Source organism: Limanda limanda, chromosome 3 (genome assembly GCF_963576545.1).
Source record: "Limanda limanda chromosome 3, fLimLim1.1, whole genome shotgun sequence".
Taxonomy (NCBI): Eukaryota; Metazoa; Chordata; class Actinopteri; order Pleuronectiformes; family Pleuronectidae; genus Limanda; species Limanda limanda.
The window spans coordinates 24,927,792-24,955,706 of NC_083638.1; the positions used below are offsets into that span (position 1 = coordinate 24,927,792).

The window sequence follows — 27,915 nt, forward strand, 5'->3', positions numbered from 1 at the left end:
ATGTGTTTTATTTAAAGCTGAAGGTTCAGCACAAGTGAACCTGATGTGATGAATAAACAACGAGGACCTCTAACACTCAATTACAACAAAGGAGCCGCTGTCGAGCTGTACCCGAGCGCCCCCTAGCGGAGCAAACGCAGTCCCTGCCTGGGTTCCATGAATCAGGTGGTGTGTAGTAGTGGATGGACTCTAAATAATATTTGACAATTTCACTCTATAAAATGCTTTTCGCTCTGTATTCAGGCTACGTCAAGAAAAGGGATTTAATGATCATCTAGTCAGCTCATTTTTTTGTTGATTTCACATTATTTTATGTGAAATATTATAAACATACTGTAAAAATACCATCATCAGTATCCAAACGTCCATGGTGACATCTTCCATATTTTATTTGTGTGACCAAACAGTTAAAACTCCAAATATATTCACTGTACAGCTGAGGACAATAACAATAACAACAACAGCAGCATGGCATGATACAAATTGTAACGTTGCTGTAATTTAAAGCTACTGTTGTCAATGTAAGTGGATGGTGGACAACGTTGAAATATGGCTGTGTAGCATTTATATTTACATCTGCAAAGAGATGCAATATTTCACACGTTATATGATAAATAAAAAATACCCCTATAACAAAGCTCTACAACACTATACTCTGGGTCCCCCTACTGGATCAAACAGGCGTTTCAGCTCCCCCACCAACCGTACCTCTTATTGTACAGTATCCAGTCAAATCAAATTACCAGGATAACCTGCTTAATAGTGATAAAGAATATTGTGCTTCTGAACCAAGAGGGAGCACGTGAAGTGAAATTAAAAGTAGGCTTGATAAAGCACCTTGAGGGAGATCACATTTGATAGAAGGGTTCTGTTTCTCAGAGTACTGGACCCTTTAAAACAAAATTCCACCACACACATTTAAGAAAAAGGTCATGGTCAATTGTGTCAAAGTTCACTGACAAGGAGAAGTCAATGTGTATCTTCAACAGAGCGGACTCACTACTGTTCTGAGCTCTGGAAATGCACCGGAGTTATTAAAGATGTTGAAATAAGTCGGAAGTAGGAGGAGACCTGGGAGAAAACCTTTTCTAAAATCTTGAAAATAGATGGCGACCTGGAGATAGGCCTGCAGTTGAGGTCACTTGAATCGAAGCAAGGTTCTGTTCTGTTGTGTGTGAATCATGGTCAGATTAAGGGGATAGATTTGACTGATGGTGACATTTGATGGACAGAATTCTGAGATTAAAGTCAGAATTCTGAGAAAAAAGTCAGACTTCTGAGTTTAAAGTCAGACTTCTGAGTTTAAAGTCAGAATTCTGATATTAAAGTCAGAATTCTGAGTTTGAACTCAGAACTCACTTGTTTTTTCCACAGTTACCCTAATTCTCTTCCGTAAATACGGCGACTCTCCAAAATGCTAAAGTAGAGGCTTCACATGACACTTCACCAACCAATGGATGACGTCACGATGAGGTTGCCACTAAATAGTAAGTACTTGCAGTTTATTGTTAAATTCAAAATGTTCTTATATAATTAGCTACAGATTTGTCTACGTGTGTGTGTTTTCTTAAACTGCAGTAATTTAAAACTTAACAAAGATTAGCTTTCCCATCAATCCACTGATGCCGAATCCTGACAACATAACTGAAAAATATACAAAGTTACCCAAAGCTCCCTGCTAGCTAACATAGCAACTAGTTGTGTTCAACACGTAAAGCATTTAATTATAGATACAGCATTTTGTTGGTAAGGTAAAAATGCTCTAATATTAGCACCCAGAGCTTTACAGTACTCACACAAGCATAAAGACAGCTAGCATTGTAACACTGTTAGCATTCTGACGTGTTAGCATGCTAGCGCTAGCGAGAACTAGCCGGTGACTCATGTCTGTTCGTCACACACAAAGTGCTGCGATATAAACGTGTCTGACCTGCTGCCCGGTGAGAGGTCAGTGGACAGTCGGTCACCGTCAGCTGTTCTCAGGTGTCATGTCTGTGCCTATGGTCTGTACTGTTGTCACAGGTAAACAACAGGGAGATGTCTCACTCTGCCTTAAAGTAACGGAATACAACTATGGACCAAACGGAGGTCACAAGAAAAGATTTCACATTTCTTTTAAGTCCATTACTATTTTTTTCCTTGGAAAAACTCTGCTTTCATTCCTGTGTTTAAAGTAAACCTTGCTTTAGTTACAACTGGGTCTCCAGGTTCACATTAATTTTATTATTGATCATTGTGATTATTATTTTCTGGATGAATTTTCAAAAGGGCCAACGTGAAATCTTTAAATTTCATATTCTGTTTGATCAGGAGTCTAATCCCCAAATAATTATGTTTACTTTGTTATTTACAAAAGCTGCTGGGAATATTTTTTAATTCAAAAAGAGACCAAAACTCTTTGATGATAAAAATAGGTGCAGATGAAATAAGTCCCAAAATATTCACAGAAATTTGAATTAGACATTTATTTGGGAGTGGACTTTGATTGGGAGCGTACTGAAGCACCTAAATGTGTATTCAATAGTTTAACTGTGTTCACTTTACAGACTGATGTCCTAGTTAAACATTATAATGAAGTCTTAGGCTTCATGATACTATAATGAATTCGTCATTTGATGTGTCTTTGTGGAAAGTCATTTTATTCTTTGTACATGTGCCTCTGTACTTCACTTGGACTAAACGTTGCGATTTGTACTGTTATCCTGGTAATTCTGGTTAAGTGAAGAATCTGAGTACACCCCAGACAATGACTCTAGAATTTAATAGGGTGGTTTTACATGTTTTTGGAAATAATCTTCACTACTGGATTATTATTCAGGGAGTTTGGGGTTTGGGCCGGGGCCATTAAGAGTCATTAAGAGAGCATCAGTATCAGCTGGAAACTGCAGGTGATCTTTTGGTTGGGGACAGTTTACACCAATTAAGGCCGTCGTTGGTATTTGTTTAATCTGCTGAGTGGAGCATTTCAATCCAGAGAGGCCAGCCTCCCCATTAACCTCTGCTATTGGTGCAGTGTGGTTTGTAAGTAGTTGAGCTGGTCTGTGCATTCCCACAGCTGCTCGGAGGGAGACTGTGCTGACAAGGATTGTGGTGATTGTGTAGTGTTGAGAGTGGTATGGGATTATAAATATTTTAACAGTTGCAGTGTAATGGAATTGAAACAAGATGGACAACAATGTGAGTGTGGAATCTTAGCATGCCCTTGCCATGCCCTGTGAAGCTTTATAGTGTTCATTGATCCACAGCTGAGGCTTCTGTTTATTAGTATACATGTATACACTCTGAGGACCATGCATCCAACACCATTTACACAGGCCTGAACCGCTGCATTCATATTTAATAAATCAATGACTCCAAGGCTTTATTGATCAGTTTCAAGCCAACAATAAGAGCGACTTTGGGGTTACCAGGTTGTGAAAAACCCAGTCACCATGTTTCCTGCTGATGGATCATTATAGTCAATCATGTCATGCAGATGTGGCATTAATCATGGCTGCTAAACTATTAATGCCACTGTTATACATGCTGATAAAGTCATTAATAAAGAATCATTCCTTTTTTTCAACAAACCACTAATGTCATCTGCATGGTATTACAGTATAAATATTAAATTGACTTTTTACAATCGAGTTTTTACAATAATCTGTCAAGCCTGCAGTAACTAGAGGGTTATAGTCCACATGATCTATCCAAGGCTCTAGGAACTAATACATGCGCAACAAGATAATTTTCATTCTATAGCTACTAATGTGCACCATAGTTGTCAAAGAGACAGGCCCATCCTATTGTTCGGTGTTCTAAGGTCTTTTGAGCCTTGGTGAAGGAAAGTACTCTCAAGAGGTGTGTACACTGCTGCAAAGGGCTGATATACAGTAAGTAGAGATACTGCAATTCAAACAGACTGTATTTATATATAACTATTAAGTTTAGTGAACAGGAAATTAAGAAAGTGAGAGAGAGAGACAGACTCTGCTACATTTAATTTGTTGATCAATAACAACTATATTGGCAAATATTTTGATAGTTCATAGATTGTTTTTTATTTATAACTTTGAGTACATGTGATATTGCAATATTGTAAATGACCACACGGTGTCGTCGTCGTATTGAGGACTATAGACTTAGTGTTTGTGTTTGACTTTTATCTTGAAAGGTCGTGCAGGTTGACTAACAGAGTCGTGCTGCTTTTTGATCACATAACTTAGAAAAACATTATTTCAAAACAGGTCATAGGTTAAGAAACGATTCCTCTCTCACCCTCTCTCCCACATCTCTCTCTCTCTGCCCTCCTCCTCTTCCTCACCAATTCGCCGACAGAAAATAAACCCCCTGCCACTCCCCTTTTATGTGCCTGCATGGTCTCCTCGGGCAGCGCCAGGGAGTCCAGCCGGGCGCAGTTCCAGTCATAATGAAGAATATGATCCGTCTGTAATCTATCGATTGAGGGATCGGACTCATTGAGTGAGATCGGCCGCTGGTGTGTGGATGGTGGAGACATCCGTCTACCTCTCGGGATCACGGCGGCATCTTCTCCGCCTTCCCCCACTTTCCTGAGAAGGTGAAGCGGCCTCTATAATAACAGCGTCCGCCGCTATGAGGCGAGTAACGGGGAAGGCGAAGGATGAAACTTTGATCGAGCTGCAGAGCGCCACGGATTTAGAGACCACAGGTAATTAAACAAAGCAATGCGCTCATTTAACATTTAACGAGGTCTGAGGAGATCATAAGGGAATCTATGGCATCATGTGTCCTATTCTTATATCGGCAAAAGTGCTGTTATTTACTGCCTCTGCTTTGAAGAACACGTTTCCATCATGGAGCCTCTATAGAACACTATTATAGCAAAGCATGCAACTTTAAAGAAACAGTGTAACCTCACAATCCAGTGAAAATGTCCTTATTTTAAGATGTATTTTTTAAGTCATTTTAGTGCCAGAATGTCAATTTGAAATTTGAGTGTCACTCTTTTACATATAACATGGTTATTTTTCATTTGCGCATGTTTCTTCCACAGCATAATTAAGATATTAGGGCTGGGCAATAAAACAAGATCAATATTCTAATTATCACAATGCATTTTTAATCAATATCCATATAACAGAAGTCCAATATGTATGGCAACATATTGCTTATACATTAGAGTGAAAATATATCACATATTGATCTACCTCAGGGTTATCAAATGTTTTGTTGTTTATCTAGTGGAGGAAAAATCAGGCTTCAAAGAAATTGAATACAGGCCTACAAGATCGACTCTTTAAAAAAAAAGTTGTGAACCTTGTGGTAGTTTGGCAGCTGTTGACGTCATGTGTCTGCATGAAGTGGTGGAGTTTGTGAAGGATATGATATAGGGTAATCACAGTCAGAGGTCAGAGGTCAACAAGCAGGATTAACCCACACTTTAAATTTAAACTGGCTTATGTGTGCATCGTTATAAAGCGAGTGATAGCAGTGATCCTGTAGCACAAACATACACAATAGGTGTTTGTGTGTGCGTACTGTACAGTCTTGTGATTTGCACGGCAGGAATGTGCCTTAAAACCTGTGACTGTGGATCACTGAGGCAGATTTGTACCTTTCAGACATCTTCCTCTCCATTTTTTATTTTCAATGGAGATTAGGTTAAACTGGCAAAAGGGCAAAATGGTCCCAAGTGATCACCCGAGTAAAGAAATCCATGTTCTCCTCCTGCTCGTGAGTATTTGTGTACATATTGGATTACGTTGTCTGAGATATTCGGCCTTCACTGACTAAACATCAAACCACTCTCAGCCTGTGGTTTCAGACAGCGTGCTCACTCATACTCATGACATTAGTGTGATGGAGCTGAAATGGCTTGTCATTATTTGTTGTTGTCGTGCACACTAATCACCAGTGGAGTTAAAAGTAATGGTTTGTGCTTTCACAGAGGACTTCATCTCAATAGTGGAGGGCTGTGGTCTATTAAGGCCAGAATTATCTTACCCATGGTTGAACAGTTTGTGAAGATGACATACCGGACCTGTCAAACTGAGGAAAGAGCAGTTTGCACAAATAAGCCTGGATTTTCCATGAATCATTCCCCATAGGAAAACAGTGAAATGTTTAAAAACACATCAACACCTCGCAATGTTTAAGAAATTTAAGAAAACTGTGTGTGTGTTTTCCCTGACCCATGCCACATCCTTCCACTAAGTTTCATGGAATCAGCCTGTAGCTCTTGTGTAACCTTCCTTAAAAACACAGAAAAGAAACTGTCTGTGGTAAAGATTAGCTGATCTACCATAACGAGAGGCTCAACTAAAAGTTCTTAACAGTGCATGAATTCAGAAAATTATTTTCCCCTCAGGTTAGTCTGATGTACTCTGAAGTGTCCAGTGTCTGCTGATATTATTTCCCAACAGTTGTATTCCCACTTACATAATACACGTCTCACTTATCTCGAGGGATTAAAATTCCTCATTTTAACCAGTATTATCCTCTCACTGATGCTTTAAACTCTTTTTAAAACTGTAGTAGCCAAAGCACAGAAGTCTGGAGACGTCTAGTTATCGTGTCGAAATCGGTCAGGAGGCAATTTCCAGCAGAAATCTGGAGTTTGGGATCCATAACATGAAAAGTAAAGCGCACATGAAGAGTCGGCCTTCTCTAAATACAGTTAGTGTGTGGCGTGTATTGACTGTCCTTATCTTTTGAGCCCTGCTTGTCAAAACACAAGATGACTTGAGTGTATTGCAAAAGTCTGCTGCTCTTGTGATAAGAGCAGTGCTGCATTTTACAGAAGACAGTTAAGACACCAAAGTTTGCACTTAGTCTTAAAATAAAAGTAAAAAATAGTTTTTTAATCTCTGCTCTTAATGGAGCCTTTATGATTAGAGGCGGTATATTGGTCAATTCATTATATTGGTCAATATTGCCCTATCACAGATATATCTGTGTCGTCTCATATGATGTCTGATTTATGCAGATTTTTTGAGAACAGCAATAGTGCTGCAAATTAATGCTTATTTGGCATTTTTCTTTGTTTCCTTGGCTTTATTTTTCATGTCGTCATCAAAACATAATTTCTCTTGGTTTGGCGTTGGCCTGGTGACCGACCAGACCTGCATTATCATAGGTTGAACCTTAAAGGGACATGAAACATCCTGATGATTTGTTTCCGAGCATTCACTTTGAACCACTCTGTCGAGTGAACATAATTAAATCTCAGAGCTTTTCAGTTTCTAATTCCCCCCCACGTTGTTGTGTTAATCAGTTGTTTGTTAATAAAGACACGTGCCTGCTTTTTCTGGGTGAGCCGCGGGTTAATGAACTGTCCCTCGTACTGCAAAAGCTTTGTTCAGGCTCTTATCAGAACAGACCTGCAGCTTCCTGTGACAGAGGAGGGCGTCTGTCTTCACATTGCTTTATGTGTTTGGAGTGTTGCCTCTTGTTCGCAGGTGGCCAAACACAGATTAATAGAAGGTCGTGAGTGATGTCCTTCAGCTGGATGAACACCAGATGTACTGTGACATTATTTACAGTGTGGATGGTGTCTAAACCTAAAACACCACAACACCTCCAATACAGAAGGTACTTGTTGGTGTCATATAAATTCAGTGAGTGTTTTAAATTGGACTAAAAGCTTTTCAGTGTTTTTCTTTTCTGCATCTGCTGAAGAAGGTCCGGTAATTTTTTGAAACAAATGACTCACATTATGAGGAATTTCCTTCCATTTAGGGAGATTTCACTTCGCTATCTGCCCCCGGGTCAGTGAATTTATCTTCCAGTCAGAGGTGAAACAGAGCCAAAGAGTTGCTATGGAAACAGACCTTGTGATGTCATTACCCTCTCTGATGGAGGCATGATACTTAATCAGACTTAGAGAGCAACCAAGTTTTCCCCTCGGTGAACTAGAGGACAGCTACAGTCGATTTATTTGTGCCATTTCATTGTGTTTCTTTATAGAATTTGTTTTTCTTAGATTAAAGTAAAATGCTCTGTGCCTCTCTTTGCTTTGGCCTGATTGGCCTTTTTGCACATGTACAGGAAACACTGAGTTTTATGTGGCAGCTCTTTAATGAGAGACTGTGCCTGACGGAGCTATATTTATCATTGTACAGTATCGTTTGATAAATGTTGACTAATCTGATTATAGAGCGACAGAAACGAGCATGAATTTATGAACCTGCCGTCTTACATGAATCATATCCAAGAAAAACAAAGCCAGAAAACCACTGGGTTCTGTCTGTGTTGACCAGTTTTCCTTGTAGAGAGTCGCTCTCCTCTTTTCTAAAACATGCATTTCTTAACATGGTATTTTTAGTACGCTGTGTTGTGTGTTTGGAAGATAATACATTGCTCTCTGGGCCCTGAACACAGCCTCTTGTGTACGCGTTTGTGGTATTTATAAACTAATCAAGCCTTCCGGGGATTGTCAGGAAATATGCCCTTGAGACGGCAGCATCCTGATGATAAGAAACTAATTCATACGCTTGACTTCGTAAAAAAAAAGGACGATTGGGATGGGGTTGTCCATTTGTCCCCTTTTTATGAACACCCGTGAGGAAATCTTTTAACATTTTGCACAAATGTCAACTTGGACTAGAGGTTAAACTGAATAGTATATGGGGTCAAAATCTGATGTCACGGTGAACTCATAAAACATGTTTTCAAGAATTATCACTCGAATTATGACCAAATACTATTATCCTTTTAATACTAGTACTTGTCCATCTGTACAGTTTTCCGTCTCATTCTCGTCAACTCAATATCCCAGGCATTGAGGGAATTTTCCTCAAATTGGTCACCAAAATACCATTAACATTAAAAAATAAAGTGCTTAGATTTTGGTGCTGAAAGTTCAGGGTCATGCTGAACTCAGGTTCCTCTCATTCTTTTGAATGCGATACATCAGGAACACTAGGAGGGGATTTCATATATTATATTACATAATTAAATGGAGCAGTTTGTGAACTTTTCTCTTCTTATAGTCAGCTGACTCAACAGGAAACATGCTGAAGGAGATAGGATAGAGAGGATGTCATGTCATAGAGGACTTAGGTCAAGACCACGCTCAGTATATTGTGGTTTCATAGCTGCATGATGAAAACACCATCTACAACACAACCAAGAATTATTTTAATGTTTTGTTAATGACCTGTCATTATTTCTCTTTTCTCCGTTAATATCTGCCACATCTGTTTCTCACACATCTGTCATGAATAGAACTCCTGCCTCCAGGGAGAGTCTGTGACATGTCTGTGTCACTTCCCTTCAGAGACGTCATAATCTCGAGCTGTGATGTGTGTTTGAGGAGTTACCAGGAAAAACAGATTGTAAGAGTTTTCAATCTAATAAAAGGAGATTTATGTGTTTGACAGGAGTAAGATTCCAAATATTTTAGTAGCACACCAGTTATACAAGTAAAACTGTGTTGAGTTAAGTAAGTGATAGAGGTGGTCTGGTATAAATTTTCACTTCCTGATACCGATTCAGATACCTTTGTACCGATCTAATATTAGTGCATTTAGAAAAGTGAATTTTTTGTTGTATGCACCTGCCTCAGGTCAAACCTTTTGAAAAACAAATCCACACAGAGAATGAATGTCATAAAACTTATTTTATTATTCTGAAATCATAACTGAAGAGGAACACAAATTGAACACTTACTTCCTTTAAATTGAAATCTAAATGTTTTATGATATTGCGAGTATTGGTCTGACGTAAGTGCCACCCCTCGAAACTGAAGTGTTAAATACAGCACATGTCAGGTCGATACAGTGATAAAATTGCATTGACATTTTAGCTAGCTGTGGCTAATGCTACACTTCGGGTAATCACGTAGTCTTTGCCGCTCTAAAAGCAATATTTCCAAGTGGCAATACAGTTCACCTTCTGTTTTGAAGCAGTTAAGAAGAAGGGATTTCCAGGAAAAGAAAAGGTATCAGAAGTTTATCAGGGTGAAACTGATATACATTGAAGACGTGTTGTCAGATCAGTACATAAACTAATGTACCCACCAATTCCCCATATGCCATTTTTGGTAGTAGGCAATAACAATGAAGTACAACTACAGAAATAGAATAAAATATATAAATATTATATTATGAGATAAGGATATTGATTACATAAGACATAATACAAATGTAATATCTAATACTAGGGAACTTACATACACTTTAAAATATTGCACAGTTGTGTGCGTGTAGGTTTGTGTCGTGTGCAGTGTCTGTGTTTGTCGAATTGCACAGGGCTGATTGCAGGGTTGTTAAACTGGGTGGTGCCAACCTCACGGACGAGCTACACAAGAGTCAGTACCGAGCGGTTCGGCTCATTTTAAAGCTGTTTTTTTCACTGAGTTAAATTTACATTTTGCAGCACACCACGAGCACTGCTTGTTACTGTGCTGCAGATGGAAATCCTGGTTGATTCCTGCAGCCGTTAAAATCTTCCTATGGGCTTTGAAGTTCTTTATTTTCTATGAGACTTTTATGTCCAATCAGGCCCATGGCTCTGTTTTACGAGAACAATTCTTTGATGCATTTTACAATCAAGAATTTCTCGGCTCTCACTGCACGTTTACTTCTCCTGACCTGCAATTTAATACTTCTTCCTAACCTGTGTCTGTGTGTCCTTTTTTAAAGATGGTCCTGCAGTGTTGACTGCATTCACGATAAACCTGCTCTCAGGTACGGGCAGATCGGAGGCTTTATGTGATGCCTGTCTGTCCGTCCTCGCCCCATCATCATCCTCCTTATCCCCAGCCGTCTCTCTTTTCATCCATTTGCTCAGGCTGAACGCTCCTCAGTAGCTGCCCTATATTTCTCGTTGTGTTTTTGCTTTTAATTTCGTTGCTGTGTTCCGGTTTGTCTGTTAATCACACCCAGATGTCTGTTTCTCTATCTGATCTCTCAGCTTCTGGCTGCAGCTGCAGAGCCGGGCTGCTGGAAGCTCAGTGTGCTGTGTTCTGTGTTCATGGCTGGGAAGTCAAATCGGCATGGATGCATGCTCTCATATACTTTAATGTGACACATGCACATGGTCAGGTTACAATTAGGGCTGGTGTAACTTGTGCAGAGATATAACTCAACTCAACCATGACATTTTTTATATTTAACAACGTTATAATTTGACACAGTTGATTTTGAAGGATGGTAAAGTTACAGACACTGTTATAGGGACTTTTATCCTTGACACATACAACTGGTGTACAGTGGTGGAAGAGGTATTGTGATCTTTCATTTAATTTAAAATAGTAGCAAGCATTTTGAAGCTGCTCAGATTTCTTTCTTTAAAGTTATTAATAACTCTTTGTCAAATTCTGCGTTTAGGATAAAAACGTAAAATACAAACTGAACCTAGTACAAAACTTGAGTAAATCTCTTTCCATCACTGCTGGTGAACATGTGCGTTTATAAAGTGTCATGTGTCAAAAATACAAGTTTATGATGACTCCTTAATGGATGGAAGAATATGCATTATGTAGTGTGCTTGTGTGTGGGTTAATGGGTGTGTGTGGGGGCGGCTGACATATTCGTTCACGTCCTCTTGCCAGACAAACACTAGACACTGGATGTCAGTTCAGATTTGGAAACACTGGTTCCCACATGTTGTGATGAATCACTCTCAGATACAGTGAAGAGGTGACGCTCTCCTTACTCATACAAAAAGAGACTGTGGAGCAGTAAATATGCAGCTCATGTTGGGGCTATGATCCAGAGGGCCAGCTAGAGGAGGGGGATCTAAAGGGAATATCGAAGTCTTCTGGTTGCAGTGATTAAGGTTTTGAATTGATGCAGCTCGTCAGTCGTGGAATTTTTTCGTGTGGAGAGAAAAGGAACAGCCTCTGCTGTGTTTTTTTTACACTGCATGATCAGCACAAAACTGTCAATGGCTCCCTATTCTCATATATTGTGGGCCTGATTGTGGCCTACTGTAGAGTTCGCCTGCTAATATCTTAAATTACTCAGGGTGAGGGAGAATCGTCGGGCTGTGATCACTCCTTGCTTGCTTGCAGGGCTCTGTAGATCTGACACAGCAGTTTTGAACCTATTGTCTTAGAAACACGGACAGATCTCTATGAGCCTGTTCTTTTCCATGGGAATACACTTGGTCCAACATGTTGTTTACTTTAAGAGAGGATTTGAGGGCTAAGTGGGAGGACATGTGTAATAATCCCTCTCTGTATCTCATAAGCTGCTTTCAACCATGCTCTGGAGTCCGGACATTTTCCTGGCTGAGAGGGAGAATGCAAATGTGACTGTATCAGTTACTCCTGACATTTTCCGTAACTTTTACAGCCAGTCCAGCTAGTAAAATGTCCAGGAAATGCCTTAGTGAGCCCATGTAATAATACATGGGAACATGGGAAGGATGCAAAAGTATCCGAACCAATACAAATATTTCAGGATGAAGAAGAGGAGCCATACAGAAGAGGCAGATGAAGATGTCAACAGTGAGCTTTGGGTGATGACGGCCGATAGTGGTGTCAATGGGTTGTAAACAAAAAACCTTTATGTCCTGCCTCCTGTATGCTCTAACAAGAGGCCCCCCCTCATCTTAACGTTACGTACATTGTCTTGTTGTTGTGAAAGCATCTGACCCGGACAATCTCCTGTTGCTACCTCATTTGTGAAGGACAAACTCCGGACATTTTCCGGAGTTCATGTGTGGAAACGGCTGTTGTGAGACATCAGATCACAAGCAAGGAGAAATAACTATATCTCACTCATGTTAGTCTGGGCTTTGACAACAGCTGACTAATGGGACCTTAGTTCTCATCTTGTTGGTGGTTTAAAGTTTCATTTTAAAGCTGAGCCCATCCCCCATATTGCTGGAATAAGTTTTTTTTAACAAGTTGCCATTCTGCTGGTGGATGATCACATGAGAATGTGTCACCTGCTGTAAATAGCAGCTGATGTGTAATTGGGTCACTTGGGTGAAAAGTGTTTGAATAAACTTACTGTAAGTAAGAGTTTTAAAGCTAATTAGTAAATAGCCTGGATGAATAACTTTGCTGTTTCAATAAACAGTGGACGTTTCAAGTGAGTTATTTAGTCATTCTGTCTTCACTGTCCTGTTTGCTGCTCAGTTCTACACTCTGTGTATGACCCCTGTCATTCATTTGTTCCTCAGTGGAAGTAGATATAACACACTGCTGGCCCTTTGCTTCTGTTTGCTCAGGCTCTCCAACCAGGATCTGAGTGCCGCCTGTGCACAGTTGGAGTCAGGACAAACAAGTAGAGAAAGATAAAAAAAAGGAAAGAGGGGAAAAAAACGCTAAGAAGAAAGAAAATACTCAGCTGCGGAGTGAACGATGCTTCCCACGAGCCCAGTAGAAAAATTACACTGTCATTTGCCCTTTGTGTACCTCAGAGATTCCTGTGGTCCCACTGAAATGCCTTAGTTACACAGCTTTTTAAGTAAGTCTGCATAGAAACACCACCGCCCCTCTCTCATTGGCTCACACTGCTGTCTGTCAGACCACTGTCTAATCAGAGGTGGCCGTTTGTGCTCGTCTGGGCTGAAGCTGAAGGAGGCTGGAGATCTTTGTCTCCTTTGTTTTCTGAGCGTGTTTCATCCAGGGGGAGGCTAGATGGACTCCTGATACAGCAGCCATCTCAGTCCCTGGTCCCTCCCCCCTCTCGGGTGTGCTCATGCACGTTCCAGCCCCCCCCCCCCCCCCCCTACAGGAAGTGCTGCTTTCCCACCATTCAGGGAATTAATCAAGAGAAGGGGGGTTGGAGAAGGCAGCGAGCCGAGCAGTGCTACATGAGCACATTCCCTCAGCCACAGTTTGCCAGGCAGGGAGAAGGGAGCACTGCTGGAATGTAGTGTGTGTCATTGTATTAGAGATGAAGAGGACTGTGAGAGCGAGAGAGTGTGTTTGTGTGTGGGTGTGGGTGTGTGTGCACCATTGCTTTTGTGTTCCTCATCTCTTTCCCTTCTATAAATACATATTTCACTTCAAGACCACTCCTCTTTAAATATTAATATTATCACTCTGTTTGGTTGACAAAACAAATGTAAACCAGATATTTACTAGAATGTTACTCAGTAGAGCTCGTACCTCTGCCAAGACCCAACAGTCCCCTTATGAAACCACAATGACATTCACTTCATCTAGATATTTGTGTAGGATCTGCACCAAATTTGACACGGTCCTCTAAATATTAGTTTTTTCATCAAGATCTATGAATTATTCGCTGAGAAATCATCTAAATTGTAAAAAATTTCTCATAATGTTTAACAAAGAGAAAAATCTTCCCACTGATATGATCCACACCAAAACGTAATGATGCCTTTCCTGACCCATATCAGGAGTTTGATGTAAATCCATCTTGTAGATTTTGTCCAATCCTGCTAACTAACTAACAAACAAACACAGGAGAAATATAACCATCTTGGTGGAGGTAATGAAAGTATTGACCCTACACTCAGTTGTATGGCACATATTTACTGTACCTTCTAATGTGATTGTTTTATTTCTTTTGCAGATGAAAACAATGGAAATGGCGTCAGTTCATTATCTGAACGGACGTTGCCTGGAAATACAGAAGTAAGTTTGAATGTATCTGTTGGCTTGTCAACGTAGATAATCTATATGAAGCCTTAGCATGGATACTTAAAACAGCTTTTTTGACACTGTATCAGGCTATAAGAAAACCCAAATTGAACTTTTAATGGTGCTTTATTAAGTAATATCCTTTTTTGATTTGGTCTAAAGTCCAAAATAAACAGTATTACAAACAAATAGTTCAAGTGTTATTTAATATCTCCAAAGCCTGTGAGCTTTTATTTGTGGCCAAAAGATTGTTGTGTGTTCTGTCAGTGTTTATGATTGTGTGGTTTTTGCCGACTTATTCACTGATCCTTTGTTGAATCACTGGCCTCATTACTGAGTCACAAGACCTCGGTGTGTCAAAGAGCTTGTTTCATTCCTCTGACCACCAGAATAAGGCAGGAGCCCTTTAGTCTGTGATAAAGTGAGCCCATCAAGCAGATGGTTTATCCTTCAGAAATCATAGCACTGAATAAATGATGTCTCTGTTCTCCTCAGTGCTAGTCTTATCTATTAAAATCCTAACATGATTCAATAACACTATGAGGAGCGGGGAGCAAGAGCAAGAGCATCACTTGGGGCAGGGTTCAGAAAGCCAAAGAAAATACTGCACACTTCATGTCATCGTTATTCTTCATATAATGGCAGATAAATATTGCTTCTCAGAAATCACCAGACATTATGTGTTTTTCCTCGAAACACTGACATTATGAATGTAATGTGATGTGAAAGTGAACCTTTTTCAACAGTCATGTTAAAGTGAAGCATGAATGGTAGTGTAGTAAACCTCTAAAACATCAGGTTATTTAACTGTGTGGAAAAGTAACAAGATCCTGTTGGTTTTATAAAATCTGAAATGACAAATGCAGATTGAGAGTTTGCTGTTGTGTTTAAAATTCCAGACTGGTTAAAAATGATAAGATATATCTAGTGTTGACATCTTAATCCACAATGTTATGACAGCACAATAAATTAAGGCACATACAGAGAATTATAGACGCTGATGAGAGTAAAATCGCGCACATGTTGACCATTTGATGTTGAATACATTTTCACAGGTTGATCTTTTCCAGCAAGAAAATTGTTTCGAATAGATATTAGATAATTGGTCGAATCAGAAGATTAATGTTGTGAACAGATGAAGGTTTTAGGTTTCTCATATAGCATCAAAACATTTTCATGTAAAAAAACAATTACCTAAAATATAAAGCATCAGAACTTGATTTCCCTCCATCAAACATTTTTGTATGATGTCAGGATATGGTTTACTGTAGGGTCGAGAGTTCATTTTAGGGTTTCTATAGTTGTCATGGCGCCCATCTAAGCTATTCTTCAAAAATTTAAAAATCCCAGGAATCAGTAGTTCATAATAACCTAACTGTCAAAGTCTGAGCCTGTGGTTTGTGTCTTCAAGTCTAATGTCTGCGCACCTGTTTTCCAAGTTGCGTGTTTCAGTTTGCTTTCACTTCCTGCTCTGTGAGTGGTATTTCATGTTTATTGTTTGTCCCTCAGACTGAAAAGCTTCAACCAAACAAAGACACAGTTTTCTTCAGGGACGGACTTCGAAGGATAGACTTTGTCTTGTCTTACGTGGATGACAAAGATGGAGAAAAGAAACAGGTAAGTGTAACAGAACAGATTCGTGTTTCCTGACTACTCAGCATTTTGTTATTTTGTGACATCAAAACCACTAGAACAGGAAGTTATGCGGTACCGCGAGAGGAAGTGAGAATCAAAGAACAGAGTTACAGAGTTGACGTCTTCCACACATACCGCACCTCTTTTTCCACCTTAGATATTTTGTTTTGCATCTGCCCCGTGTTAGAAATATCATCAACATGTCCACTCAATCGCTGCAAATTTTCTGGGAATGTTCCTGCTGTAATCTCAAATGTGCTCACTATGACATTTTCCTTATATTTTACCAGGGGGCTGGCATGAAAAGTTCAGGGAAATGTGTGGAGCAACAGTATCAGACCTTTGCATTCTCACATTCAGCCCCTCCAGAAAAGTTATGCAGTTGTCAACATATTTTCATTCATACTATTAAAGTGGCTATAATCAATATTTTGTAAAACAACAGTTCACTCCTGCGTGTACACGGTTGATTATTGCTCATCACAAGTTTACACACATTGACCCCCACTTGGTCCTTATAGCTCATTCTAAAAACATCTCTCAGCTCTGTACTCAGACATGAGCAGAGTCGATGCAGAGTCGATGTTCTAAACACAATGAACAGACCAGAAACATTACTTGTAAGCAAAGTAATAAGTCAATTAAAACACTTAAATGAACACGATAAACTAAAACTAAAGCACTTTAAATAGAAAATCCCTCATTTCATTCACAAAGAAACAAGAATTATATATCTTATTAGAATTATATACACATATATTTGCAGTAGTTTGCAGCAGTGACCTACTGGCTAACTAGACACTAAAGGGAAAACCCCAGTACATAGACGCCCCATTAAACAACTGATTTACCATTAGAGTTCCTTTTTAACAGCATTTGACAAACTGTAACCATGAAACCATTTCTATATTTCAAAATGTCCTTTGTTTTTTTCTTGGTTAAATTGTAACTTACCAAGTAAAATGTTGTTAAGGGCAGTGAATGAGTGAATGTGTTGCTTCTTTTACAGCAGTATTTTGCTTTGTGATTCAGAATGACACTGCAGCGACTGACTCCAGCTAATTACTGCCACCTACTGACCTGAGGGCGTAACATGACATGAGAACAACAACCGGAGCAACAAATTAGTATTCTGTTAATGCCAGCTGACCGAAAAGCAAACACACAGCCGCTCTCACACAATGATGAAGACATGTCACAGAAAAAGAAAACTCAAATTTGAACCTCACTTTTAAGTAGTAAAAGAATGTCGTCTTGCTTGTCTTTCTTTCCTGTTTAGGATTAATGTTTGTTTGCCATATTTTCTTTTGACAAATGTTATCAAATGAGAGTTATGAATGAAAAATCTACATCTGATAATGATAATCCTACAACTCTGTCCACTTAGGAACTGCCCCCCCCCTCCCCCAGTAATTACTAACAGTAATCTGAGAAGTGTGGTTTTTTTGAGAAGCCACGTCTGTTTTCTTGCACCGACCTCAGCCCCAGTCGCCTTTTGAGATTCTCGAAATGTGAATCAAAGGTCTGCAGCGTTGTTGCATCTGTGTAAAGTGGACGCAGCAGAAAACCCGCTGAGGCCATGTGTGTGGTTTGTGTTCTTGTCCACAGGAAAGGAGGAGGGAGTTTGAGGCCAACCTTGAGAAAACCGGACTGGAGCTGGAGACAGAGGACAAATCAGTAAGAAAATCAGCCGCAGAGTAGCTGCACCACCTAGTGGCTAGTTTGTCGAGGCACACCACATTCTACAGAAAACTATCTTAAAGGGATCTCTCAGTTGTAGACACATGAAGCTGCCTTTTTTCAAGTCTTGAAAATAACTGCAGTGAGGTGAGCAATATTCTTCTTCCTCTCTATTTGTGCTCGTATCAGTACTCTAAAGACCAGAAGACGTATTTCCTGAAGATCCACGCTCCATGGGAAGTACTCACCACCTACGCTGATGTCTTAAAAGTCAAAGTTCCCTTCAAGGAGAGTGATATCCCCCACGCCCAGGAGGTCCCACTGGAGTGGCTATCGCATCCTTTCCGTCTGCCGGACTATATAATGCACCCACAACCGGACTACTTCACCTATCCCTTCGACAAGAACAAGACGGACTTCTTCCTCATCAATGACAAAGACTCGTTCTTTCCACCGTCCACGAGAAACAGGATTGTGAGTGATTTCTTCCCTTTAATCTGAATTCACTTGTTACATTGACTCATCTAAGGTTTTAGTATTTATGAATGAAAATGCTACCACAATGTAACTCTTTGCAGTTCATCTGGACTCAGGGTTTTACTCTACAGTGTTAGAATATGCTTGTGTAATGGGAATAGCACTCGGTTGTGCAAATTCCAAGCTGCAAATTATGGGACTTATTCCACGTAAAATATTCCCCCCTTTGTCCAGTTCCAACCTCAAATTGAATGTGGTCTTTGGGTGTGGTGATGGGTTTTGTTGAAATCAAACAGACCGGGGAAAGACCTATCCACTCTGACGTATACAACAACGAAGCAAAATGCATTTAGCTAAATGAAACCAAATCCTTTAATCCCATTTTAATTCCCTTCCTTGTTGTTAGGTGTTCTACCTCCTGGCTCGTTGTCCGTACTTTAAAGAGGGTTGCAAAGAGAAAGACAAGACGGGAATCAAGCGATTAATCAGCAACGGGACCTACACAGCTGCCTTCCCACTTCATGATGTAAGAACACACGAAAGAAAGAACATGAATATGATGGTCAAACAATCAAAGTACATTAAATATAGGTAACAGATACTTTCAGAAAATACCACCTTCATTTTCTGAGACTTTTTACTTGTAGGTCATTACAGAGAGGGGATCACGTTGACTAGGTATTTTTTATCTGTAATTCCTCACAGACAAAGATTGGACATGCATCATTTATGAGTTTAAGTAACCCAATTCCATATTCAATAGTCTGACACGATGCTTCCTGCATCTCGCATGACATTGAAATACTGTTAATATTTTACCCCATGATGATGAAACACATTGAGAGCAGCAGTTCTGCAGAATGAGTACATTTTAGTGTAAGTCCTACTTTTACTATTACAACTACAGTGACTTAGTTTACATCATATCAGCTGCTTATTTTGCTCCTAACTAGCCATAGTATATAACTCCATTTCTTTTCCTTTTGACTTGACGGAAAATGTGATGAAACCGTGGAAAAGTTTGACATTTTAGGAAACACGCTGATTCACTTTCTTGCCAGGAACATTGATTACATTTTAAAACTACATTTCCGCAGCCGTAATTCCACTGCTTGTTTTCCTTCCAGTGTCGATACTGGAAAAGGGCTAGAGACGCTAAATGTGAGAGCGAGCGCTTCAACCTGTACAGCCACTGGGCCAGGTTCCTTTGTTTTTACAAAGAGCAGCCGCTGAACCTCATCAGGTAAAACAGACGAGACCCGAATGCACTCAGCGTTTACAATCATCCCTTATTATGTTTTAGAGAACTGAAAGTTAACATGATATTAAAGTGATTCTCTGGCTGCAGGAAGTACTATGGGGAAAAGATCGGGATCTACTTTGCCTGGTTGGGCTTCTACACAGAGATGCTGTTTGTCGCAGCCGTCATGGGCGTCATATGCTTCACCTATGGAGTGCTCAGTTATGATGACAACCAATCAAGGTTAGTACCACCACAGGGCATCAGGGAGCTGATAGCTCCATGGCCAAAAGTATGTAGACACTTAATGTGATTGTTCACCACTTTGTAATAAAACCATTGACATTCATATGCTGCTATATATCAGCCTCTTTACTATTATAACCAAACGTATGGAGACACCAATACATTACAATCATAAACAATTGTTGAATACTTTATTCCAAAGCCATTGGAACGCATATGCTGCTGCAACAGCCTCTTTAACATTATGGCCAAAGGTATGTAGACACCCATTGATCACACTTAAGTTGTTGTTGTTGACCACTTTATTCCTAAACCAACACACATTCATGAACTGCTATAAAAGCCACAAATCTTATTGGAAGGTTTTCTATGGAATCTGCAGACATTATCTCCAAGTCAGCCACAAGATCACCAGTGAAGTCATGAGCTGGTGTTGGGTGTTGGTGTTTGATACGGCCAGTCAAAGTATTTCTGTGTGCACAGGGGCGTCATGTGGATTCTTGGTTCGTACCCTCATGGTTGAATGCACTTATTGTAAGTCGCTTTGGATAAAAGCGTCAGCTAAATGAAATGAAATGTAATGGAAAGTAATCTACCTTCATTTATTCTCTTTCTCTTTTCAGCAAAGAAATATGTGACGCTAGTATTGGGGGCAGCATTCTGATGTGTCCACTTTGTGATAAAAAATGTCCTTTCTGGAAGCTCAACTCCACTTGTCTCTCATCCTGGGTAAAAAACATTTCTCTTCCTTATTTGGACTCCATTTCGAAGCCAGGGATCATATTAGTGTTTATACTACATACTGACATACTGAGATACCATGTTGGTGTAAACACTAGACTAAGAATTTAAAGAATCTCTTATGAGGATTAAAACATATTGGTTAATTACACTTGCAATCTATTCATACATAAAGAATACAAGGTCATAAATAGTATCCTGCTGTGTGAGTACATGTCACGTCCTTTATTACTCCACTTAACCTTTTTTATTTTCTCTCTCTCAGCAATCCCATCTGTTTGATAATGAGGGGACGGTGTTCTTTGCCATATTTATGGGGATTTGGGGTAAGTGTCCGTCTGTGCAGTTCTCCCTCTGCCCCCTTCTCCTGTAAGACAGATTTTCACTATTAAAACCTTTTAATACTTTCAAGCATCAAAGTTGCGCTTCAGCCAAGAGCAACTTTCCAGCACAATTATGTTGTCATGAAACGAGCAGTTTGCCCAGCGACGTGTCGGCAAAGTCACTGGCGTCATGCACAGCAGGCCGCCAAGTCTTAAAAATCTGTCCAAGGAAAAGCAGGGACACGAAAAAAACACTTGCAGAAACACTAACTTCTCATCATAGAACAAAGTCTTTGTTCAGATACTCCCAGACTAAGAGTTTACGACTGTTGACAGTGACCCTGTTTCTGGAGTTCTGGAAGCGGCGTCAGGCGCGGCTGGAGTACGAGTGGGACCTGGTGGATTTTGAGGAGGAGCAGCAGCAGCTTCAAATGCGCCCAGAGTTCGAGATCAGATGCACCAACAGGAGACTGAACAAGATCACCCAGGTGCTTAGGAGCCTTTCTGACTATAAACAAGTGTATGTATTTTCAAAAAGATAAAATTATGACAATGGTATTTAATCTTCCAGGAAATGGAGCCTTATCTCCCCATCACCAGCAAGTGTGCTCGCTTCTGCCTCTCCACAGCCACCGTCATATTCTGGGTAAATATGTGTGTGTGTGCGTGTGACAGCTATTTATATTATATCTATTATCAATTTCATGATAAGTCGGCGTCGCTTAGTACCAACAGCTGCATTTGTGTGCGTGTGTTTGTGTGTTCTCTACAGATCTCTCTTATAGTGGCCTGTATCATCGGGGTGATAGCGTACAGACTTGCCGTGTACGCCGCCTTCGCCAGTATCATTAAAGACCCCATGAGGAAGATCCAGGTGGTGGGCAGGTTCATCACGCCGCAGCTGGCGACTTCTGTCACCGCCTCCTGCATCAACTTTGTCATCATCATGATCCTCAACTTCTTTTACGAGAGGGTGGCCATTTGGATCACTGATATGGGTGAGGAGGTTTCGTCTGACGTCCACCGACCTAAAGAAAACACATTTCAACAGATTTAGAGGAATGTCTGGTGTTGATGGTGCAAACTCGTCTTTCCACAGAAATCCCAAAGACCCACCTGGAGTATGAGAACAGGCTGACCATGAAGATGTTTATGTTCCAGTTCGTCAACTACTACTCCTCCTGTTTCTATGTGGCCTTCTTCAAAGGGAAATTTGTGGGTTATCCTGGTGACTATTCCTACATGTTTGGCAAATGGAGCAATCTGAGGAACGAGGAGGTGAGTTAGACCCAAATTAAAACATTCTTCAAGGACATGATTGAGTAAATAAACTGAGTTGTAATTCCTAAAGTTAATATTTCCAGAGAAAAGTGCATTAAAAACAACGCTTGTTGTTGTTGTTGCAGTGTGACCCTGGCGGCTGCCTCATTGAGCTGACCACACAGCTGGTGATCGTCATGGCCGGGAAACAGTTATGGGGGAACATTCAGGAAGCTCTGCTGCCGTGAGTCCATCACATCTGTGTGTGTGTCCCCCCTTCATCGTTCCCCTCATTCAGTTACTCAGAGTGAAAGTAACATTAGGCCACAACAAGACAACATTTCTATCATATTCCATTCTCTGCTACAAATTGTACGGAGTCATCATCAATAGATTTTCCATTAATAAATACTGTATAGTTTTCCACCTTGCAAAATATCAAGAACTTTCTGTTTCACCTCACCTGGGAACGTCCTCAGCAAAAAACATTAGCTACACATTTTAAACGTCTTGGCTCAGGAGGTTCAGAGGGTCGTTCAGTAACATATGGTCTGTGGTTTGATCCCCAGCTTCTCCTGTCTGCATTTCAAAATGTCCTTAGGCAAGATACTGAACCTCACATTGTGCCTGAATGTGATTGATGAGAGCTGGAAAGTGCCAGATAAATACAGTTTAACATTTAAGAGAGAGTGTAGACAGATTTCAACCAGGTTATCGACTGCATCAGTGATCTGTTCAGTTCTTTGAGAAGATTCATAGGTTTAGATGAAAAAACAAGTAAAATGCTTCAGAGTTTAAAAGACTAGAGAGCTTTTGTCAAAATCTCTTACATCAAGTCAGGAAGATGATTTGGCCTAATGCCTGTAAGACAGCAAGTGACCAGTGGAAACTATTCAATAGAGAATTAAAAGAGCTGCATGCTTTAAACAACTTGTTTCTATCGTGTGCAGAACATACAATGTTAAACCTGCACAGATCATTTCATCATCATCACTGCGGAAATGTATCTCTGTGTTTGTGCCAATTCCAAAAATTATATTTAATCATACCCTGACTGACGTGTAGTTCTTCTTCACGGGCTCCTCGACAGTCTGATGCGTAACTGGTGGAGCGGCAGGAAGGGGCGGCACCATCCTGAAAACCATTACAGCCGCTGGGAGCAAGACCACGTCCTGCTGAACTTCACCCAACTGGGCTTGTTCTACGAGTACCTGGAGATGGGTGAGATACTTCTGCTGGATTACTTATGAAATTATGGGTTACAGGTCACATTTGTACAGACTCATAATATGTAATGATCACAGCCACACCTCTCATATCACGTTCTATCTCATCACTCTATCTGTTCTCCCTCTTTGTCGTTCCAGTCGTCCAGTTTGGCTTCATCACGCTGTTCGTGGCCTCCTTCCCCTTGGCTCCGCTCTTGGCTCTGTTCAACAACATCCTGGAGATCAGGGTGGACGCCTGGAAGTTCACCACCCAGTTCAGACGGCCGGTGGCGTCCAAGGCTCGAAACATCGGCGCGTGGCAGGAGATCCTCAACGCGGTGGCCATTTTATCCGTTGTTACCAATGTGAGTCAGTAAATATAGTTTTGTTTGCGGAATTTTTACAAATATCTACATTCTCATGGATGATAAATGTGTAGCTTTCGAACTAGAATGCTAACTAAATAATGCAACCTAAATAAAATGTCCAATTCAGCTGGAAACTAAGCATCGTTTTATTACAGGCGTTTATCATGGCGTTCACCTCAGACATGATCCCCCGGATGGTCTATCTGTACGCCTATGGTAAAAACGTAAGCATGATGGGCTACGTCAACAACAGCCTGTCAATATACAACATCTCTCAAATCCCTGACCGCAACATGCCGGAGGAACTGGATTACTCGTTTGAGAACTTGACCTCAACCTGCAGGTATCAGAGAAAGAGCAACATGACATTTTACAGTGATGTAAAACAGAAAAGCTGAAAAACGTCACATCGGAAAAGCTGAAACCAGATCATTTAGAATTTATATAGATAATTGAAAATTGTTCATAGTTAATTCTCTATCAATTGAATCTCATCAGAGTTCTTGACGGATGTAATTAAAAAGATGATTCTCAGTTGAGACACTTAAATATGAATCATTCTAAGCATGTATTCAAGACAAATAAATGTGCAACTTTGATAAAGTTCTCCATTAGATAAACAACACATGATACTGTAGACGTGTTTCTTTCCTTACATGGTCATAGGATGCAGAGAAAGTATTTGTTTCTAAGAGTTTTAAATGTCCAGGGATCAGAAATTTATCTTGACTTGAACTATTAAATCATCTTCTATGGGACGTAACATGTCATTGATGATGAATGTGGAACAAAAGGTCAGTGTGCATAGCAGAAGAGCACGTACCTGTGCCAAGGCCCAACAGTCCCCAGTTTCCTTAGATTCAATCAAGCTCCACCAATTTTCACACACACGTAGATATCAGTTCCCTGCATATGCTTTTTTTTGTTTATTTTTATCAAGATCCCTTAATTATTCTCTGAGATAAGAAAGTGAAAAAGCAAGTACTGGATCTGCCTCCTGATCCTGATTCACACCAATATTCATTTTACCCACACCACAACTGTCCACCTAGTTTGATGGTGATACTAAAAATAGTTTTTGTCTAATCTTGCAAACTAACATACAAACAATTGCAGATACGTTTGGAAGTTCTACACTGTAGTGTTTACTGATTTACTTTATCAACATATTATCTATACGAATATATACATTAATCCTCATTTGATGCTCTGTCGTCTTGTTGTTTTTGTTTAGATACCGTGATTACCGTTACCCTCCAGGCCACGACAAGGAGTACACTCACACCATGCAGTTCTGGCACATCCTAGCTGCCAAAATGGCCTTCATTATCACCATGGAGGTAAGACCACACACCCTCTGTCTACATTACTCTCAGAATTCATCTAGAAAACTGATTGAACTCTTCATCATGTAATACTTCCTCTCTCTGCAGCATGTGGTCTTTGTGGTGAAGTTCTTCGTGGCGTGGATGATCCCGGACGTGCCGTCGGACGTGAAGGCGCGGTTCAAACGAGAGCGCTACCTGATCCAAGAGTACCTGCACAACTACGAGGTGGAGAGGCTCAAAATCCAGCTGAGCGCCAGTTTCAACACGGCACCGCTGTCAGATACGTCATTGATATCGGACACGCATGAGGTGTTGTCTGAGTGCCTGTAGCCGCGGCTTCACCCCTCCGACTAAACAAGCCAAGAAATGGACACGTGTGGGACTCGGGGCTGATCAGAACATCCATATGATCCATGAGTAAGGGCTTTCGTCTTGGGGATAAAAGCGCTGCTATCTTTTAAATGTACATTATCATCCGGTCAAATATGCTCCTGTGAGAGGAAGTAGAGATGAATCCGAAAAACAAATCCAGTGCCATGTTTCACTGTGCTTCGTACTTTAAATCAGCTTCTTGAGTGACTGAAACTTTTCTGTGCCATAAAGAAATGTCGGAAGGTGTCGGGACGGATACGAGTGTAGCTGCAGTTTGTATCGTTCTCCACGTGATGCATTCAAACTCATGACTGAGAGACTCTGTATGTGCTTGTAGAGTTTAAGCTAGTGGTGTTTACCGTGTGAAATTAGTTGTAATTTCCCTTTAAATTTGCTGGATATGCTAACAATTTCCTTTCTTTTTTTTGCATCTGGTTCATCTACTGAGAAAACTGAGATGAGGTCGTACTTGTTTATAGTTGTGGAGTAGTTTGAATGGTAATTGTGGCTGGAAGCTCATATCATTACATGAAGAATGTAGAAAACACTTATAAAAGGTTTCAATATATCAGATCTGAAACACATTTATAATATAAGAGAATTAAATAGTCAGTGCTTAATCCTCAGACAGTTTCACTCAATTTCCTTTTAAATAATTTTTTGAATCGGGAGCTGCATAATATTAGCTCCCACTTATCTGTAGCTGGGCTATGAGACTGTCAGATTTTAGTTTTCAGTGTGTTATATTTAGGGGAAAGCTCTTAAAAACTGTGCATTTGAAAACAGAGTACCTCCGTTTACACTTCAGCGAGACAGATGCTGCAGGTTCATCTTCCAAACGTGTCCCCAATCTGCTCCGGGACCAATGACAAGACTCCTAACCCAAAGAAACAAATAACATGTTGGAAGATCTCCGGACAGATCTTCAGTTTTAATACAATCAATGTGTGTGGACGGGTTCAGCTCGGTCGTGTGTCGCCCTCACTCGTCGTCTGGAGGCATAAACAGTTGTAACCTTGATTTCTGAGATAATCACACAAGAGAAGGAACACATAAGAAATATAAACTTAATGCCTTTAGTAACCTCATCCTCTCTGGATATTAAGTGTTGCTTTGGATATAAAAATATGTTATCTATTTTTATTGGTTGTAGAGCGATTAATTTATTGATCTGTTCTGCTCTGTGACCTGAATTCTTTTTATTTACAACCATCTCAACATTCTCATTTTAAGATGTTTTATTATACGTCTTCTTGTGACACTTAATTTTTTTTTAATTTGTCGCCACCAAACAGTGTTAGCGCATAAAGTTGCTCAAGTGCATTTTTATGCTATTGATTTCAACGTTGTCGAGGGACCAGAGAAGTTAAAAACCCGTGGGAAACACAGGTTCAGAAATGTGATTATAATTCTCGACAGCAGATAATTTATCTGACACAGTGAAGCTTTTTATCTGCTTCTGCTCTTGATCTTTCTGTGTTTGTATCGAGACTTATATGTGATTTACACTGTAATTGATGCAGTTGTGATTCCAGCTCACAGCAAATTATATCTGACATATTGACCTGATTTACTCTAATCTGATTTCCTCTATAATCTCAGGATTAAACCTCTTCCAGTGTCGGTCGAGCATCACTTTTTGACACGATATGCAGATGTCAGACATGTGCGAGGGGTTAGGTCGGTGCATGATCCTGTAAGATGCTCGCTGTACCGTATTTCCCAGCAAACAAATGCCTTAAATGTCTGTGTTTACTTGTTTTTGTATGATTTTGTAACGGCAGCGTTTCCTGTCTGACTTCAAAACCTGTTCCATGTGCAATTTGTTGCTGCTGCTTGTATTTGCAAAGTAGTTGTTTTGTCTGGTTTGAATTTCTGTAAATATTGTGTCTGTTATATTCTAACCTTACTGTAGCCTATTGTACAGAAACGCAGTAAAGGTGGTTATGTCCACAATAAATAAAGACATACAAAGTATTATTGTGAGTTTTGGGTTTCTGCACTTGACCACACCAGAGGATTTCAAAGTCTGAGACTGTGACCTCCCTCAAACAAGACTTAAAAGAAAAAGGCTCCTCCCTCATCTCTTTTAGTTGGCTTCATTAGTTTTGCTAAATTCCTGGATGCCTATAACAACTATTATGCTATTTGATCTCACAGACTGAGCCCAGAAAGCTGCATTTTGCTGTTTGATATAACTTCATACTTAATCAAATAAAGAAAAAATACATTTATTAGTTTCTGAAAAAACTCAGATTCCTCAGATTCCTCCAAACTACTGTATCTCTAACCAAGTAATCTTAACCAAGTCGGACATATTTAGGCGACTTTATGTGACAACTTGTAATATTTTTTGTCACTTACATTCACTGAGCATCCCCTGAAACAGTTCGGCGCGGTCCTGGGGAGACCCGCCTCACACCCATCACAACCCCTGGTCCACACAACAACATAAATATAATATAAATATAATATTACAAGTTGAGCATATGAAAGATCAAGAAAAATACAAA

The 27,915-nt window shown here is 40.1% G+C and overlaps 1 protein-coding gene across 1 annotated transcript; it reads left to right on the forward strand.

The window, feature by feature from the left end:
• The first annotated feature begins 4,467 nt into the window (after positions 1 to 4,467).
• ano5b (anoctamin 5b) lies at positions 4,468 to 27,379 on the forward strand. Its single transcript, XM_061067719.1, has 20 exons — positions 4,468 to 4,669; positions 14,457 to 14,518; positions 16,034 to 16,141; positions 17,768 to 17,836; positions 18,029 to 18,313; positions 18,723 to 18,842; positions 19,444 to 19,559; positions 19,665 to 19,799; positions 20,426 to 20,531; positions 20,809 to 20,869; positions 21,203 to 21,354; positions 21,438 to 21,512; positions 21,639 to 21,864; positions 21,966 to 22,144; positions 22,273 to 22,370; positions 23,217 to 23,347; positions 23,494 to 23,699; positions 23,858 to 24,045; positions 24,937 to 25,042; positions 25,136 to 27,379. The coding sequence occupies exons 1-20, from the start codon at positions 4,594 to 4,596 to the stop codon at positions 25,358 to 25,360; spliced, it is 2,724 nt and encodes a 907-aa protein (XP_060923702.1). The 5' UTR covers positions 4,468 to 4,593; the 3' UTR covers positions 25,361 to 27,379.
• The last annotated feature ends 536 nt before the right edge of the window (positions 27,380 to 27,915 follow it).